General features: G+C 40.6%; 1 protein-coding gene across 1 annotated transcript in view; it reads right to left on the bottom strand.

Annotated features, from left to right (window-relative positions):
• Positions 1-12537, bottom strand: part of CCDC93 (CCC complex scaffolding subunit CCDC93) — a 34849-nt gene extending 22312 nt beyond the window's left edge. Inside the window, exons 1-6 of the mRNA XM_014871833.2 lie at positions 12414-12537; positions 11267-11380; positions 9491-9585; positions 6879-6990; positions 4307-4405; positions 3178-3234 (exon numbers count right to left, since the gene is read on the bottom strand). Of these exons, the coding sequence (XP_014727319.2) occupies positions 3178-3234; positions 4307-4405; positions 6879-6990; positions 9491-9585; positions 11267-11380; positions 12414-12455 (519 nt within the window). The 5' untranslated portion in view covers positions 12456-12537. The remainder of the gene's footprint in view (positions 1-3177; positions 3235-4306; positions 4406-6878; positions 6991-9490; positions 9586-11266; positions 11381-12413) is intronic.
• Positions 12538-14683: the final 2146 nt, after the last annotated feature.

Genomic DNA, 14683 nt, shown 5'->3' with positions numbered 1-14683 from the left:
ACATCTGTTAAAATGATTTGACTAATGCCAGTGTCTAGAAATGCTACCTCCTTTGTGAGTTAATTCTGTTTTTAAACTCTGATTAGATAATTAAATGCAATTATTATTTATTCAATGATCACAGGTTACAATGGAATTAAAGCAGATTTTATTACCATTTAAGAAACAAAAATGTCTCAAGAAGTTTGGTAGTAAAATGACTAATCTCCTGCTATCCAAGTGTAATCCAATCCATCAAATAAAACAAGAATTCACAATTACTATTTTGTACTGATAGAGCTGCTTCCAATTTAAAAACAAAAGGGAAAACATTCCTTTTTTTTATTTGGCTTTCTGTACCACACAAACTATTATTTTCAACAAACAATTTCTGCACCGTAACACTACTGAAATGGCTTTCCATCTTTTTCAAAGTTGTAATCCCAAAGTGGAGATTTCAAATAAGTGAAAACTGACAATATTCCTTGGCAAGCTTCTACTGAATCTGTTGGTTGCCCTTTGCAATTTTTACTTCATTTATAATCTTAATTTCTGTCATCTTTGCTTGCAGCTATCCAATCTTGCTACATTTTTGACTGTCACATGAAAAAGCTTTTTATGACCAAGGATCTCCCACTAAATGCAGTTTCACATCTAAAAAAAGGCAATGTAAATCATAAAAATAATTACAGCTTTTATGATTACATTCTTTTTTATACCTGTGCTATATGAAGTGTAAGCATCATGCCATAAACATTAGTCTTGGCAGCAGGTAATTGAGTGGTTGAAGAAAACCATTGCAAGATAACCTCAGTTCACCAGACAATACCCTTCAGTAGCAGTAATCCTTATTCCAATGACCATCACTATTGATATCTATTTATACTGATACATAAATATCATCACTATGATATTTAACATTCCCTTTTCCAACCTTGAGATCATGACCATGAATCTCAGTGTCCTGTCCCCTGAGGAAAAAGGGCAGGTCCTTAGATTAATTTATAATCATGAATTCACACAACTGACCAATCTTTCACACTTGCTGGTCCTCTTTTAGAAGAGTAGATTTCTCTTCCAATTCCAATGCACAATGATTTAAAGGTGACCTGCAAAAGAACCTTCATCTAATGGCCACCTTCTCCTCCTTTCAGTTCCTATGGATAGACAGGAAAGCTTGGGCACATTCTGCCTTGAAAATTCATTCTGTGTGTTCTAGACTGCACTCATGCCAAAATGCCTTAAGAGATCTCATGAACTAATCTTTTCCTAAGAAGATCAGGTGCCAGCTGTAGAAGACATGATCCTGACAGAGCTCATCTATTTAAGGCAAAGATGTTTGGCTAATGATACTCTAAGCAATGATGAGCATATGTAAAAACTTCATGTACCATGAAGATGCACCTACAAACTACAGATCTGTGAGACAGGGTAGAAGACAGAATACAATTAAAAGAATATAAACATTAAGCCCTGCAAACACTTCTGGTTCTCAGTAACCAAAGGCAACCCTTCATCACTGTTAATCAAATATCCTCTTTATTTTTTTAAATTACACTGAAAATTTTAGGTACTGGTGTCCCATAACAGTATTGTGATTATTTTGTTTCTGCCTCTTCAGTGACAAGGTCAAGACCAGCCACTTGGATACAGAATCTTTAGTGTTATTTAAAGATAGTGCAGGTAAAGGGCACACTTGAAAATCAGGACAATTATTCTGAAAATTGAAAATAAACAGAAGCCAAATGAGTTTCAAGTGCTACTTGATAGAACATACATTTGGAATTTGCTTTCTCACACAGGTTTGCATTGTCTTTCAGTTTAAAGGGCTCTACAGGTGCATAAATGATGCAATGATACCTGTGTAGAGGGTGAGCTAACTTGCAAAACAGAATACACGTCTCACTGCAAAGGCATCTGTTTCTAGCTGGAGTAAAAGACTCTTTGTAAGTCTGCTAATAATTACAAAAATCCAATCAAATCATGGGGAGCAATGCTTTAGAGACTGTAATTGAAATTTCCAAAGCAAGGACAATTATTCAAATACATTAACAAGGGAGCTGCATTGGTCATCACCTGGAGATTTTCATTACAATGTTATTCTACAAACACATGCTGTAATTCAACCACATAACTAATATAAGGCTCAGCAGCACTCAGGTCATTTGTACTGAAAAACAACTACCCCTCTCCAAAACCTGTCAAAAGAGTAAGGTGACTTGTCTGGCCCATTTCACAACCTCTCATCTGGCTCCTTACAGCTGCACTGAGCACCTCTATCTATGCATGAAGAGCTCAGGGTGCCTGGCTAGAGATGTCTGATAAAACACTGATTTTCTCAGGAGAGCAGGGTTTCACCTTCTATTGAAGAGCCTTGGAAACATCCCATTCAAAGCAAACCCAGATTTCTCCTCTCTTGTCAAATGTTGGCCTGGAATTTATCAAGATGGTCCAAAAAAAAAACCTCCCAAACCAGTAGCGAACTACTCTGAGTCAGAAATGGGGAATTGATGGTCCCAAGCAAAGAGGGTAATTAGAAAGCAAGGACAAAAAATTCAGTTGCCAGCCAGACAGCTGAATTCAGGTATGAGAGTGAGGGAGCCTAGATATTTTATGTGCCACTCTCTGTAGCATTCATGAACAAGCTTTCAAAAAATATATACAGTTTATCCAAGAGTTTGAAGATTTACATGTGAACAGGGAGAACACAGGTGAGACCACCTTTCCCAACCAACATCTGCTACTTGAAGAAAACATTTCTGAACTAGGGTGTGTACTTTCACTACTAATTACAAGAAGTAAAAATGTCAAGTTCTGAAATGCAGATAATTGAGACCATCACCATATTAATTAATTTCAAGTCAAATAGAACAACTGCTGGTAGCTTTAAATACACATTTAAGTCTGCTGAGGGTTTAACAGTCTGTAAGCTACCCTGTGACTTTTGTTTGACAGTGTGGGATTCCACACACTCCATGCAAGCAGTGGATATGGTTTATCCCCTCATACAGTGCACATCTATAATCTGATATATTGGCATTCAAGACCTGTCTCAAGAATGAAGATCAACATGTAACTTAATTAGGACCTTCTCTTGAGAAAACCTGGGACTGGCTGCATAAAACAGAATTAACCACCTCCATTACATTATTAAAACCACTTGCTTGGCCATAAAAAATAGAAGTCTAACATACTTACAAAGATATCAGTAACCGTTTTGAGTGCTTTCTCTTTTCTTTGCATGAATTCTTCATCCTGAAAGACATCAGTGGAGGTAACTAAAAATACCAGGAATGGTGACTAAATCTCAAACATTCTAATGATTCTGTGAAACAAGGCTGTCAAACAGTTTCTGAGTTGCCCAATGATTTGGTGAAATGTTAGTGATTTGCTGTAACACAGAAAAGTACTTACTTCTGCCTTCAGATGGGAGACAGGTCATCAAAACTGTGTCCAGATCAATAGCCTGGCTGCTCTCTGCTTAGGCAGAACCTGACACAAAAGCAATCCCAGCCCACTACTGGGATCTCCAATCTTTACTACACAATTAAGAAATGAAGCTGGAATAGACTTGATGTGGAAAAAAGAAGTTTCCTCTACTGTTTTTTTAAGTTTCTAAGCATTGAAGACAGTAATTTTTAAAAAAATCAAAATCAAAACCAACCCAAGTTAAAAAAAATCTGTTTATCCCAATACTAGGGACATCTACCTTGAATCCTGTTACTAGAGGACAAAACTTGGGTTCTTGATGTTAAAAATGGAATTGTCTTGTGATATGTATGAACAGAACTGATGGCTTTGCACTACAGGCACATATCCAAGCTCATTCAATCTCCTCCTCTACCAAGGAAACTTCATCTCATTCCTAAGGAACAGTTCAGTTTTTGAATGAAGTTTTTTACAAATCTAGTTTTCAAAAACAAATTTGGGGATTTTTTTTGGATACAGGAAGACAAAAGCTAACTTTCAGCACTCTGAAAGAAACCCCAAATTACACATTGACAGAATAATTCTAAATTAGCTACATTAGCTTCTCCACAGCATGCTGGGTGTTTCTGAACCGTGAGAATGACACAAAAATACCAAATACTGCAGAAAAATTAAGGAAATCATTAGGCAAAAGTTAACCAGAATCTACAAAATCTGTGTTACAATAATGCTTCGATTTTTTCCCAGATAAATTTGTAGGGTATTCCTTTAGAACTCATTCATAAAATGATGGCAAAAGCAACTCTGGTAAAGTGTGTGGATTTCAGAGCTGTAAGACTGGTACTGCAACTGAACATCTGATATAGTATAACAGAAACAAGAACTGCCTTGATCTTACCTCTGGCAATCTGTGAGTTTTTTGAAACTGTGATATAGAGTAAGAACGGACATAATCTCCCATTTCTTCCCTTGTTTCTATTGCACGTTTCACCAGCCACTGAAAAAAAAAAAAAGTATCAGCTGAAAACAAAAGAATAATAGCAGCAAGCACCAAACTACTGCCTAATTTTTTAATATATGATGAAAGCTAAAAGCACATTTTTAAGCACAGAAAAAATAACGTGATTTATTTGTAAACAGGGCAATTCTTTGGCCTAATCCTAAGAAAATGTGTCCATATGTGCTAGTTTATAAACTTATAAAAACATTTGCTACTTTATAAACATTTCTTCTTCTTCTGTGCATATATCTCTTCTACAAAATTCTCCTACTGGTTTAAAAGACTACAGCTCCACCATGAAAAGACGTATATTCAAGCCTATGAAGTGTTCATGAAGAACCACATGCCTGTGCAAGAAAAAAGGCTTCTTCTGACATTTATAGGACCACACAAAAAGCCACAAACATTGAAGTACATTTTAAACAATGTTGGAGAAGATAAATCTTGCAGGCTGTTGACAGCCTGTGCAGGAGGTTAAAGAAGAGATGAGATCAATTGTGAGATCCAAGTTTGAACCAGCAACTGTTTCCTGTGCTGTAACCATGAACCCCTGGAAAGTGAGGAGAACATGATGACAACAAGAGATGAAAATGAAGACTATTAATTACCAAGCACATCTCAACACAAGACTGTGTACATACTTCTGCCTGTGATCATATGCAGAATTTATTAGGAAGAACAATGACATTTCTGCCCAGTGGAATATTTGCTTTTTAATTTTTTTTTTCAAGTTCTGCTACAGTCTATGGCAGTGAGCCAGCTCAGCTTGACTTCTTCCTGTAGGGAAGGATGCATCTAAATTGTTGCACAGTGGAAGACCTAATGGGACATAATGTCAGGCTTAAGAGCAAGCTTCTGTATTATTTGGAAACTGATTTGAGATTTACAGATAGCAAGTGGAATCTTGAGTTTAACAGGGCATTGAATAAAGTGCCATTATCAAATACATAATTCCTATATGGTGTAGTCAGCATTTCATATTTTGCATGTTTTTTTCAGAACACAGTATTCTGGTGATACTAACAAGTTTTCTTGAAAGCCTGTCTTGGCCGGGATGAAATGAGGAACCTGTAATATGTGGAGCAGGCAGAACTTCACTGACAGAAAGCCACAATTTTTAAACAAAGATCCTCTACATACAAAAAGCTAAACCCATCAAAAAAGACTTCATCACCAAGTACGGGTCAGCTCTACCACCTACTGGCCAGCTACAAATACTGAGAGTCACTGCTCTTGGGGAAACCCAAACTCTCTGTTTTGAATTAATATTTCTCCTTTCCAGAAGTAATATCCCAAACCAGGATTTGGTATAAAGCAGGTGAGAGAAAAGAACACCTAGTGCCTTTGTTTTTACAGGAGAAGGAATATATTTCCTATTAAAGAAGCTTTGTGTTTGATAAATATAACCATTCATTGCCATCAAGTAACCAGAGCAAGAAACTCACCTGGGTTGAATTTTTTATTTTTTTTTCCTGTGTAGGAAATAAGGGTTTAGAAGCAAAAACTCACACTAGTAAGATACAGACTTTCCACCTTAAGCAGCATCATCACAGCCTAAAAGCTGTGTAAGAGTAGCACATACCACAGAATGTTCTGTGGGAAGTGCAGTTAAGTGTGGTTTTCCTCAGGAGTCTCCAACTAGAAGATGACAGGAAAGAGCACCAGGAAGTTTTCCTCACTTCTTACAAATTGAAATTTAGATTAAATTCTTATTTGCTAAATTCCTTCACAGGCATGAGGTAAGGAGATATTTAATGGAAAAGAAGCTTGCTTAACAATCTTCATTTTCCCTATCTGTCAAAGATACCTCTCTGTGTGTAGATGAAAGGAAAATCAAAAAATGGTAACATGCCAAGGATTCTCAAAATACCACATGTAACTGGAACACATCAAGTGTTAGCTTAAATCTTAATCAACTTGAGACCAATGCACATGGTGAGTTCATGGTGCTCAACAAATACACAGTAAGGGGATCACTTGTCAGAGCACAGTTTTTAAGTGAGAGGAAATAAGGATGAATTATGCTTAAAGAAATTACCCCAGTGGCTTTTGCCTTATTCTATCCTTCTGATTCAAGGTCTATCTGCATAACTTACTCCATAAACTTAAACACAGACTGTAAGGTATTTGTTCTGTTTCCTAGTCTGTCAAAGCACACTATCAGATTCCACAAGAAGATTAAACTTCCGTTTCTTTAAGCAGGCATTCCACAATAGGCACAATCTGACTCCATTGCAAAGAATTCTGAGAGTTTGTTTACTTTCTAAATGTGGATCAAACAATACTTAAAAATTCTATCATCCATAATGTCACTTCATTCTTTAAAAACATTAATTCAAACTACTTCTCTGTGTTTATTTATTCCGAAGTTAAATAAAGAGCCAAACAATAATTAAAAGCTTTGTTCCGTTTTTTATGCATGTTTTATGGCCTTTTTCAGCAAAGTATTAATACACCATGAAATTATTACCTGTACAACAGGAAATATGTGAATGAAATCCAGCCCCTGGATCTGATGTGGTTCCAAACGATGTGGACACTTCATTTTTGGTAATACTGACACGATTTTTTCAGTTAAAGCACTGTTATAAAAACAACAAAAAGACAGATGTATACATTCTACAATTCGCTTTTGTAAATTACAGATTATTTTTGCAAACGCAGTAGTTCAAATATTCCCTCTAGTGACTACCACCGTATATAACGAAAAGCAATCAACCTCATTTACAAAACAGCTTTAACAGACTATTGATATACTACTGATGTCATCGGTCTGTGAAGAGGTGATTAAGCCTCATTTATAGGCTCCTACCTTGGAAATTCATTTAACTAATAGAGCAAACTTCAAGACCTGCATGTCTGGAAAAATACCCATATTAGATACACCTTTACATGTTATAGTGTACATTCAACATGAAGAGACAGTAGCTTTAAGAGTAACATTAAGTAAGAGATGTACATTCCAAGGAAGTCCAGAATCAAATGTAAGGACTTAAAACTTTATTTAGCAGAACTCTCAAAATATATCTTGATGTTACCCCTGAAACTTTATGAATTTAAATACATACTGCACTTAAAAACTGAATACACAGTACACTTCACATAGTTTTTAAGTGACTAAAACTGAATTTGCTGGCAGCAATCTCCTTCTAGAGCTCAGTAAGAGCTGGTTAAGCGTAAGGATTACCCTGCCACAAGGGATCCATCTGCAAGAAATTCATCCTATTTCCACTGAATACCTAATTTTAGGGCAAGATTTTTTTTTTTTTTTTGCTGTCAATGTTGGCAAGTACATTTTTAAAGCAGGTGTAACTACCGAGGATGAAAACTTTACTTGGAAAATCAAAGCTATTTCCTCATGAAGGAAAAAAACTAATTGGTGCAGTACTGACCTCAATGATATTTAGTACTGTCCAAATGGACAACTAAGATCCTGGAAGAGCAAAAGGGGATTAAGAAATATGAGACAATGACCAAAATCTAGGAATAGAGCTGGAAACATTTTACTTCCTAAAGGGAAGCGAAGCACAATCAAAGCAAATGCAATTAAAACAAAAGCTATTTATCCAATAGATGCAAGATTCTCTTCTAATGTATGTTTCCATGTTTATTTCAGCCCAGCAATTAAATAATAGGACACCATCACAATGGTGTAACACTATCACAATGGTGTAACACCATCTCATACTGAGAAAACACAGTTTAACTTTTCTTTATCTTGAAAACACCACAGAAGCCCTAAGCCTCTACCAACACAAACATTACATGGAACATCAAAACAGCCTATGTTCCTATGATTCTGAATACTTTAGATTGACAAATAAATCATTGTTGCTGTTTTGGGAGAGGAGCCTGGTTTTTGTTTTGCCAGTTTTGCATCCAGTCAGCTGGAATAATAACAGAACATTTTGAGAACAACTTAACTATTTCCTACCTGTTGATCTTAAGGATAACAAAGAGAAAAGACTACCACTACCATTTTCACTCCTAGTCTCTACTTAATTCTCTGACTCAGCAATGCTTTATGTAGTTAGTTATCTATGATGATTAGAGCGTCTCCAAATACAATTGCAAAAACCACAAATATTTATTTTGAAAAGCCTTGCTAATGCTCTGTGACTTTCAAGAAAACACAGAAAGATATTCTTTTTAACTACACTGAGTAAATAAGTCTCTTCATGCCACTGTAACTTGTCAGGCTAATCTTATTTCCTGCAAATTTAAATTATGGCTCTTTTATCACAGATACACATTAAGAAATAATGGAGTTTAGAATGTGTTCCCTTTCCCAGCATAAACAATGTCTGTAACCTCCCTGGTACAGGAATTAGCTGACTTATGAGCAAATTCCATGCATAGGAAATGAATCAAAACAAAAAGTTCTCATTTGGTCACGCTGAGGAAGGAAATCCTCCTCCTCAGTCTGGGGCAGGTAACTATTTTGGCAGCAGGGACATGCTTTAAATTCTGTTTGCTGATGCCTGCAATTCCAACCCAGAACCATAAAAGGGAGTCAGAGGTTATTTACACAGCAGAACTGCAGACACAAGGAACTCAGGGAAGGTCTTCTAATGTTGCTCTCCAGTTTCCAGCAGCGTGGTCTCGCTCTGCCCTTTGCTTTGGCCTCTGCATCATCCCCTTGTGCCACCACAAGCATCTGTACAGCTGCATAGAGAACTGGATCCAGGAATTCATTCATGTTAAAACTATTTTCTCTTTTATTTTTTTCTTTTGGGATTGTTTGGGTTTTGGTGTTTTTTTGGTTAGGTTTTAATCTGGATCAGTTCCCAATTCAGTTCAGTATGGAGTCACATAAATGCTTTCTGTGCTTAGCAGAGATATAAGAACAAGGCAACCCAAAGGGAATAGCCCTGCCTTTTTTGAAATAAGCTTCTTTGTGGATTTAGAATTTGTGGAACAACAGTCTGAGCAACCCCGGAACCTGTGCAATATTTAAGTCCTCAAAAGCAGGAAATTTGAACTAAAACTCTTTCTTAGAAACAGTAGGTAAACTTCCTCCTCCCCATCCAGTTTTTATTTTCTAAGAAGAAAAATCCCCCACTTGCCATTTAATCAACTTACATTTTTTGACCAATAGTAGAGTTTTCCTGAAATAATAAATCCACATCAATATCAAAGCTGCAGGTAGTGATACACCACGTCATGCCTCCCACCACCTGGCAAAGGAACAACAGCATGGTCAGGGCCATTTTAAACAGAACAGGTAAACCCAAATACATCTTCAAGGCTTTATTTATTTTAGAAACTATATCTCAGTAATCTCATTATCCTCAGTATCCTTTCTGCCTAAGACAGATTCAGATAACATAACCATACCAACCTCATACAATACTACACACAAAACACATTTAAAAGAAGACAGAAACAAACCCAGCAGTTATTGACAATCTAAATGCCTCCCTTACCTTTATGTATTAGTTTTGAAACAGTTCTCAGATTGAAAAAAGAAAACCAAACAACACAAATCAAGGATAAAACACAACAGTATGTTAAATGTCATGACCTCTAAAAAGTGACCATATCAAAGTTTTATCAAGGATCATAATTATTGCAGTCTTATATTTACCTTTTTATGTACATCTTTGCTATTCTTATTTCTTGCTTGCTGATACATGCAACACAAAGTGCTAGACATGGCAATGGAAATCCCCAGCTCTGCAGAAATCTCTATTTCAGGCCCTATTCTGACATGGGCATATTTAAACTCCTGAGCCATTTCATCAACTTTACATAAATATTTAAAGACAACTTTGCATAAACATGTGCAAGATAACCTAAATGCATGTAAAGGCAAAGAACAGAAAAAGGGATTAAAATGTGCAGCAACTTGCCAACATCATGCAGCAAATTAGGAAACTTGGTTTCTAACAAGGTTTCTGACACATTAGCCCTCTCACAATCCCCTCTGGAACTGATAACCTAACCCTAGCCCTTTTGCATTTGCAGCGTGACCATTTCCAGCTGCAAGGCTCTTTTCGGTGAGGTTGGGCACTGTCATGACACGGTAACTTCGCAATTGTATTTAAGTAACTATAAGTGATTTCTGCACATAAATGCAACAGTGTTACATCCTATGGCAGTCTCTTTGAAACTACTCTGTGAGCACAGACTCCTGAGCCGTGACTATTAGCAATACCAACGAGTTTGAATAAAACAAAATTTCATTGCAAAGTGAGGCTGTGCTATGATCAAAGAGCAGAAAACAGAAGAATCAATTTCAAGGCTGCTGTAGTTCTGTGTTTTCAAACCTTGGTTCAGGAATTTGTCACAGAATCAGCATTAAGGCAATTCAGAAATCTCTCTCCAACCTGAACTTTGCTCTTGTCAGTATCACACACTTCCTGTCTAGGACAATGAAAGGTTAATTAATATGACATTCTAAAGATATGTAAAAACAGCCCCCAAATAATCTCACCAGGCTAACTGTTCCATTCTTACACAGACACTTCCTCATTTCTCATCAATGTTGTTTTTAAAATTACCATGCTATCTCCAAGTATCCAAAGACTAGCTATTCTAAATGCTGTTGGGAGAGGAAGGAAAATTCCTTGTACACAACTCTAGCACAGGCCATAGCACCCACAAAAAAGCAGACAGCAGTTAGTTAGCTTCCATTTGTCTCCTCTAAAACAGGCCTTGCTGCACAAAATCGTCTTTCAAGACTGAGGAGGTCCTGTCTGTCTGAAACTAGGTCATTTGCAGAATTATTCACACAAGGAAGCCTCATAGATTGCAACTGTCTTTCATAAAGTCACCTAGAACTGCTAAGCGAAGTGGCAAAACATCTAAATCTCTTACACTTAAAAGAGGGTTTTAAAAATATTGTACTGGCTTCACCTTGTCAAAGGGTGATAACCCCTTGATTCTTGCTCGAAAATACCCAGCAGCCACCAACAGTTCCAAGATTTCAGCCAACTTGATATTTTGTTCCTCATCTTCTCTTGTTTCAACCTGACAAACAAAGAACAAAACACTAATTCACCTTTTCTCATTCATTTGAAAAGTATTTTCCAAGCCTAACCTTGGCACATATCAGGGAAAACCTGGCTTCCATTAGCAACTTGGTTGTTAATTTTTGAAAGGCATTAAAGAAACAGGTAACACATTTATTTCTACATGGACTTAACATCACATATTTTCAACCAGTTAAATACTTTAATCTGCTTTTGCTGTTCAAACTCCTGGACCTTTGCTTGCTTCCAGCTGCTGACATTGTCCTGTTGCCATAAGCCAGTTAATTTATTCTCCATTTCACACATTTCTTTCAATTTCAGGGTTCATAAAATCACACACCTCAATGTAACCTCTGTTCCAGCCAAAACCAGGACACGTTTCTCTAATCCTCGTACAAAAACAGGAGGGGACACTCACATGGAATTCCACTTTTTGGGCAATGCAGTTTCAAAGCACAGCAGTAACAAAAGTGAACTGTGACGGGCAGCCCGGACAGCCCCAGTGCTCCAAAGCCTCACCAGCACAGCCAGCCCGTCCCAAGGTTTTTGTGCCAACCTTACAGGACGAAATCCCACAGCTCCGGGGATATACGTGATTTCCTAGAGGCACAGAGCTCCCGAACACGTCGGCCCTAGGCCGGAGAGGCGGTAACAGGGCTCCAGGTGTGCCCCGAGGGGCTGCAGGCACCCACCTGCACACCCTTCCCACCTCCAATCCTCCGGGCACCCTGCTCCTCTCCGCTCCCTCCCGCGGAACCGGCGAGCCGGGCTGGCAGAGGGGACACGGGAAGGCGATGGTGCACCGAAGGTGACTCACACAGCGCTGCCGGCAGCCCCACAGGCCTCCCCGCGCCCCCCGCGCCCAGCCCGCTGCGCGGCACCGAGCCCCGCGCTCCCGCCGAGGGCCGGCAACCAGGGGAAGGAGCAGGCGGGGATCCCGGGGACGCCGGTGCAGCGGGGCCGGAGGAACAGCGGCCGCGCCTCGGCAGCGCCCGGGGGACGGGGGGCTGGGAGAGACGCGGCTCCGGTACCTCCTGCGGGGCCTGGCGCTCCTGTCCCCGCGGGACCCCCATCGCCCTCCGCCGCCGGCCGCGCCGCTGTCACGTCCGCTCCCCGCCGCCGCAGCGCCCCGGCGAAGGGGTGTTCCCGGCCGGCGGCTGCCGGGTTCCCCCGCCCCCGCTCAATGGTTCGGCCGCACCCTCCTTGCGTACAAGCGCATCCGGGCCGTGCCATTCGCGGCCGAGGGGTGCCGGGGAAGGAGGGCGGTGGCTCATGTGACTGACCGGCTGCGCGGAGCGCAACGGCCGCGGCCCCGCCCGCGGGCTGCGCCCTTGGGGGCGCCCCCGGGTGCTCCCGTGCCCGCGGCCCCTCAGAGCGCGGCTCCTCCCCGCCGGGCCCGGGCGCTTCCCCTGTGCAGCGCTGCCCTTCGCCCGCCGCTGGTTTCTCCTTTTTTTTGCCTTTTGCAAGGGGTCCTGAGGCCTCCCCCAGCATGGAGGACAAGTTACTGAGTGCTCTGTCTGCGAGGCGCCTCGCGGCCGCTCATGCCTCGCTGGGCGCTGACACTTCTCGTTGCCAGCCGTGTTTCCTTTGGTCACCTACCAGCTGAAGTGGGGTTTAGTTCTGATTTTTCTCCCCTGCATACAGGTCACAGAATCACTGAACCAATGAGGCTGGAAAATACCTCTGAGATCAGCAGGTCCAACATCGAATTCCACCATGTCAATTGGACCATGGCACCAAGGGCCATGCCCAGGCTTTCCTTAAACACTTCCAGGGACGGTGGCTCCACCACTTCCCTAAGCAGCTCGTTCCAATGTTTAAGCATGCTTTCTGTGAAGAAATTTTTGCTAATACCCAACCTAAACCACCCCTGGCACAGCTTATGTCCTCCCATGCTGTCGCTGGTTGCCTGGGAGCAGAGCCTGACCCCTGCCTGGCTGCACCCTCCGGCCAGGGATTGTAGAGAGTGAAAAATTCACCCCTGAGCCTCCTCCAGGCTAAACATTCCCCGATCCCTCGGCTGCTGCTTGTCAGATTTGTGCTCCAGTCCCACAGCAGGAAACCCCCACGATCTGTGCTGGCTCTGGCCCATGGCAGGTGATGGGGCTGTGTCTGAGCGTGCCCTGGTGGGCAGTGGATGTGCTGGAGCCTGGCCTCCCATGCCGGCTCTGGCAGCACACCCTGCAGAGTGATGGCTGTGCTGGGGCCTGGATGCCGTGCCCAGGCTGGTTGCCAACACACGCTGGATTTGTGAATAAAATCACACCAATGCACAGGGATATGATGGGCTGAACAACCTGATAGCAAACCATGGCAGTATTTAATCGGTATCATTCTTTGGTGAAGGCTTTGGACATACCTGTCAGGGGTGTCTTTTCAAGTCTATCACAGGTATTCTGTTTCCAGACTCTTTACCATACACAGAATATTTAAAAAAAAACCAACAACTTTGCGCTCAGCTGTGGCTGGAAGCATCTCAATAAGGTGAAGGAACAGAAGTGCAGCATTCCCATCCTTTGGAGATGCAGATGGAGAGCAGAGCATACATGAGCCAGCCCATTCTGACTGCTGCCCTGACAGAGCAGTAACTACTACTACTACTACTACTGATAATAATAATAATAGAAAAAATAGACCAGACCAGCTCAGGCCATGCACTGGTGTAACCATAGGCCACATCTTAATTAGAGCTGCAGAACACTGTTCCACAGCCCCCAGGCTAATGTGGTCATCACAGCAATATGGGCTTTTTGTGTTTTGTCTGCCTTCTCCTCACAGAGAACTGTATGGCTCTAATTTGACTGCCATGTCAAGGAAGACTGAAGTTCACAAAAAGCAGGGACAGAGAAGGGTTGAAATAGGAGTGTTAGGAAGAGATGTAAATAACCTTCAGATGCAGTAGCAAGTGCGGGCTGTAAGGTAACTGTTGAGAAGAAACATCAGCTTTCATCACATCAAATGATGTAGTGGTATTTGAAGAAACATCAAATAATAATTAGTTTTTAAGAGAGTCCCAATAAGAATACCATCTCAAAAAGAAAAAGCTCATTTCCTTCAGATTTTTAGATTTTGTGCTTGCAAATCTTTAGCAGGTTCAATTTAGTTTTCGTTTTCCCTTTCCCTACTTTATTTTGATTTGTGAAGGTAAGTGAGCTCTGGTTCTTGGTGCAGCAAGATTCCAACAATCCTGTCTTGATTTTTCTATTTCATTAATCTTGATCCCACAAAGCTAAGGTAAAAAGCTTCCTCATTTTTAAATATTTTTTTATATAGCTGTTGATTCATTTTGCTGCTCAGCCTG

Source organism: Sturnus vulgaris, chromosome 7, assembly GCF_052056855.1.
Source record: "Sturnus vulgaris isolate bStuVul1 chromosome 7, bStuVul1.hap1, whole genome shotgun sequence".
Lineage (NCBI taxonomy): Eukaryota > Metazoa > Chordata > Aves > Passeriformes > Sturnidae > Sturnus > Sturnus vulgaris.
The sequence above is the reverse complement of the archived record's forward strand: the minus strand, read 5'-3'. Positions and strand labels throughout refer to the sequence as shown.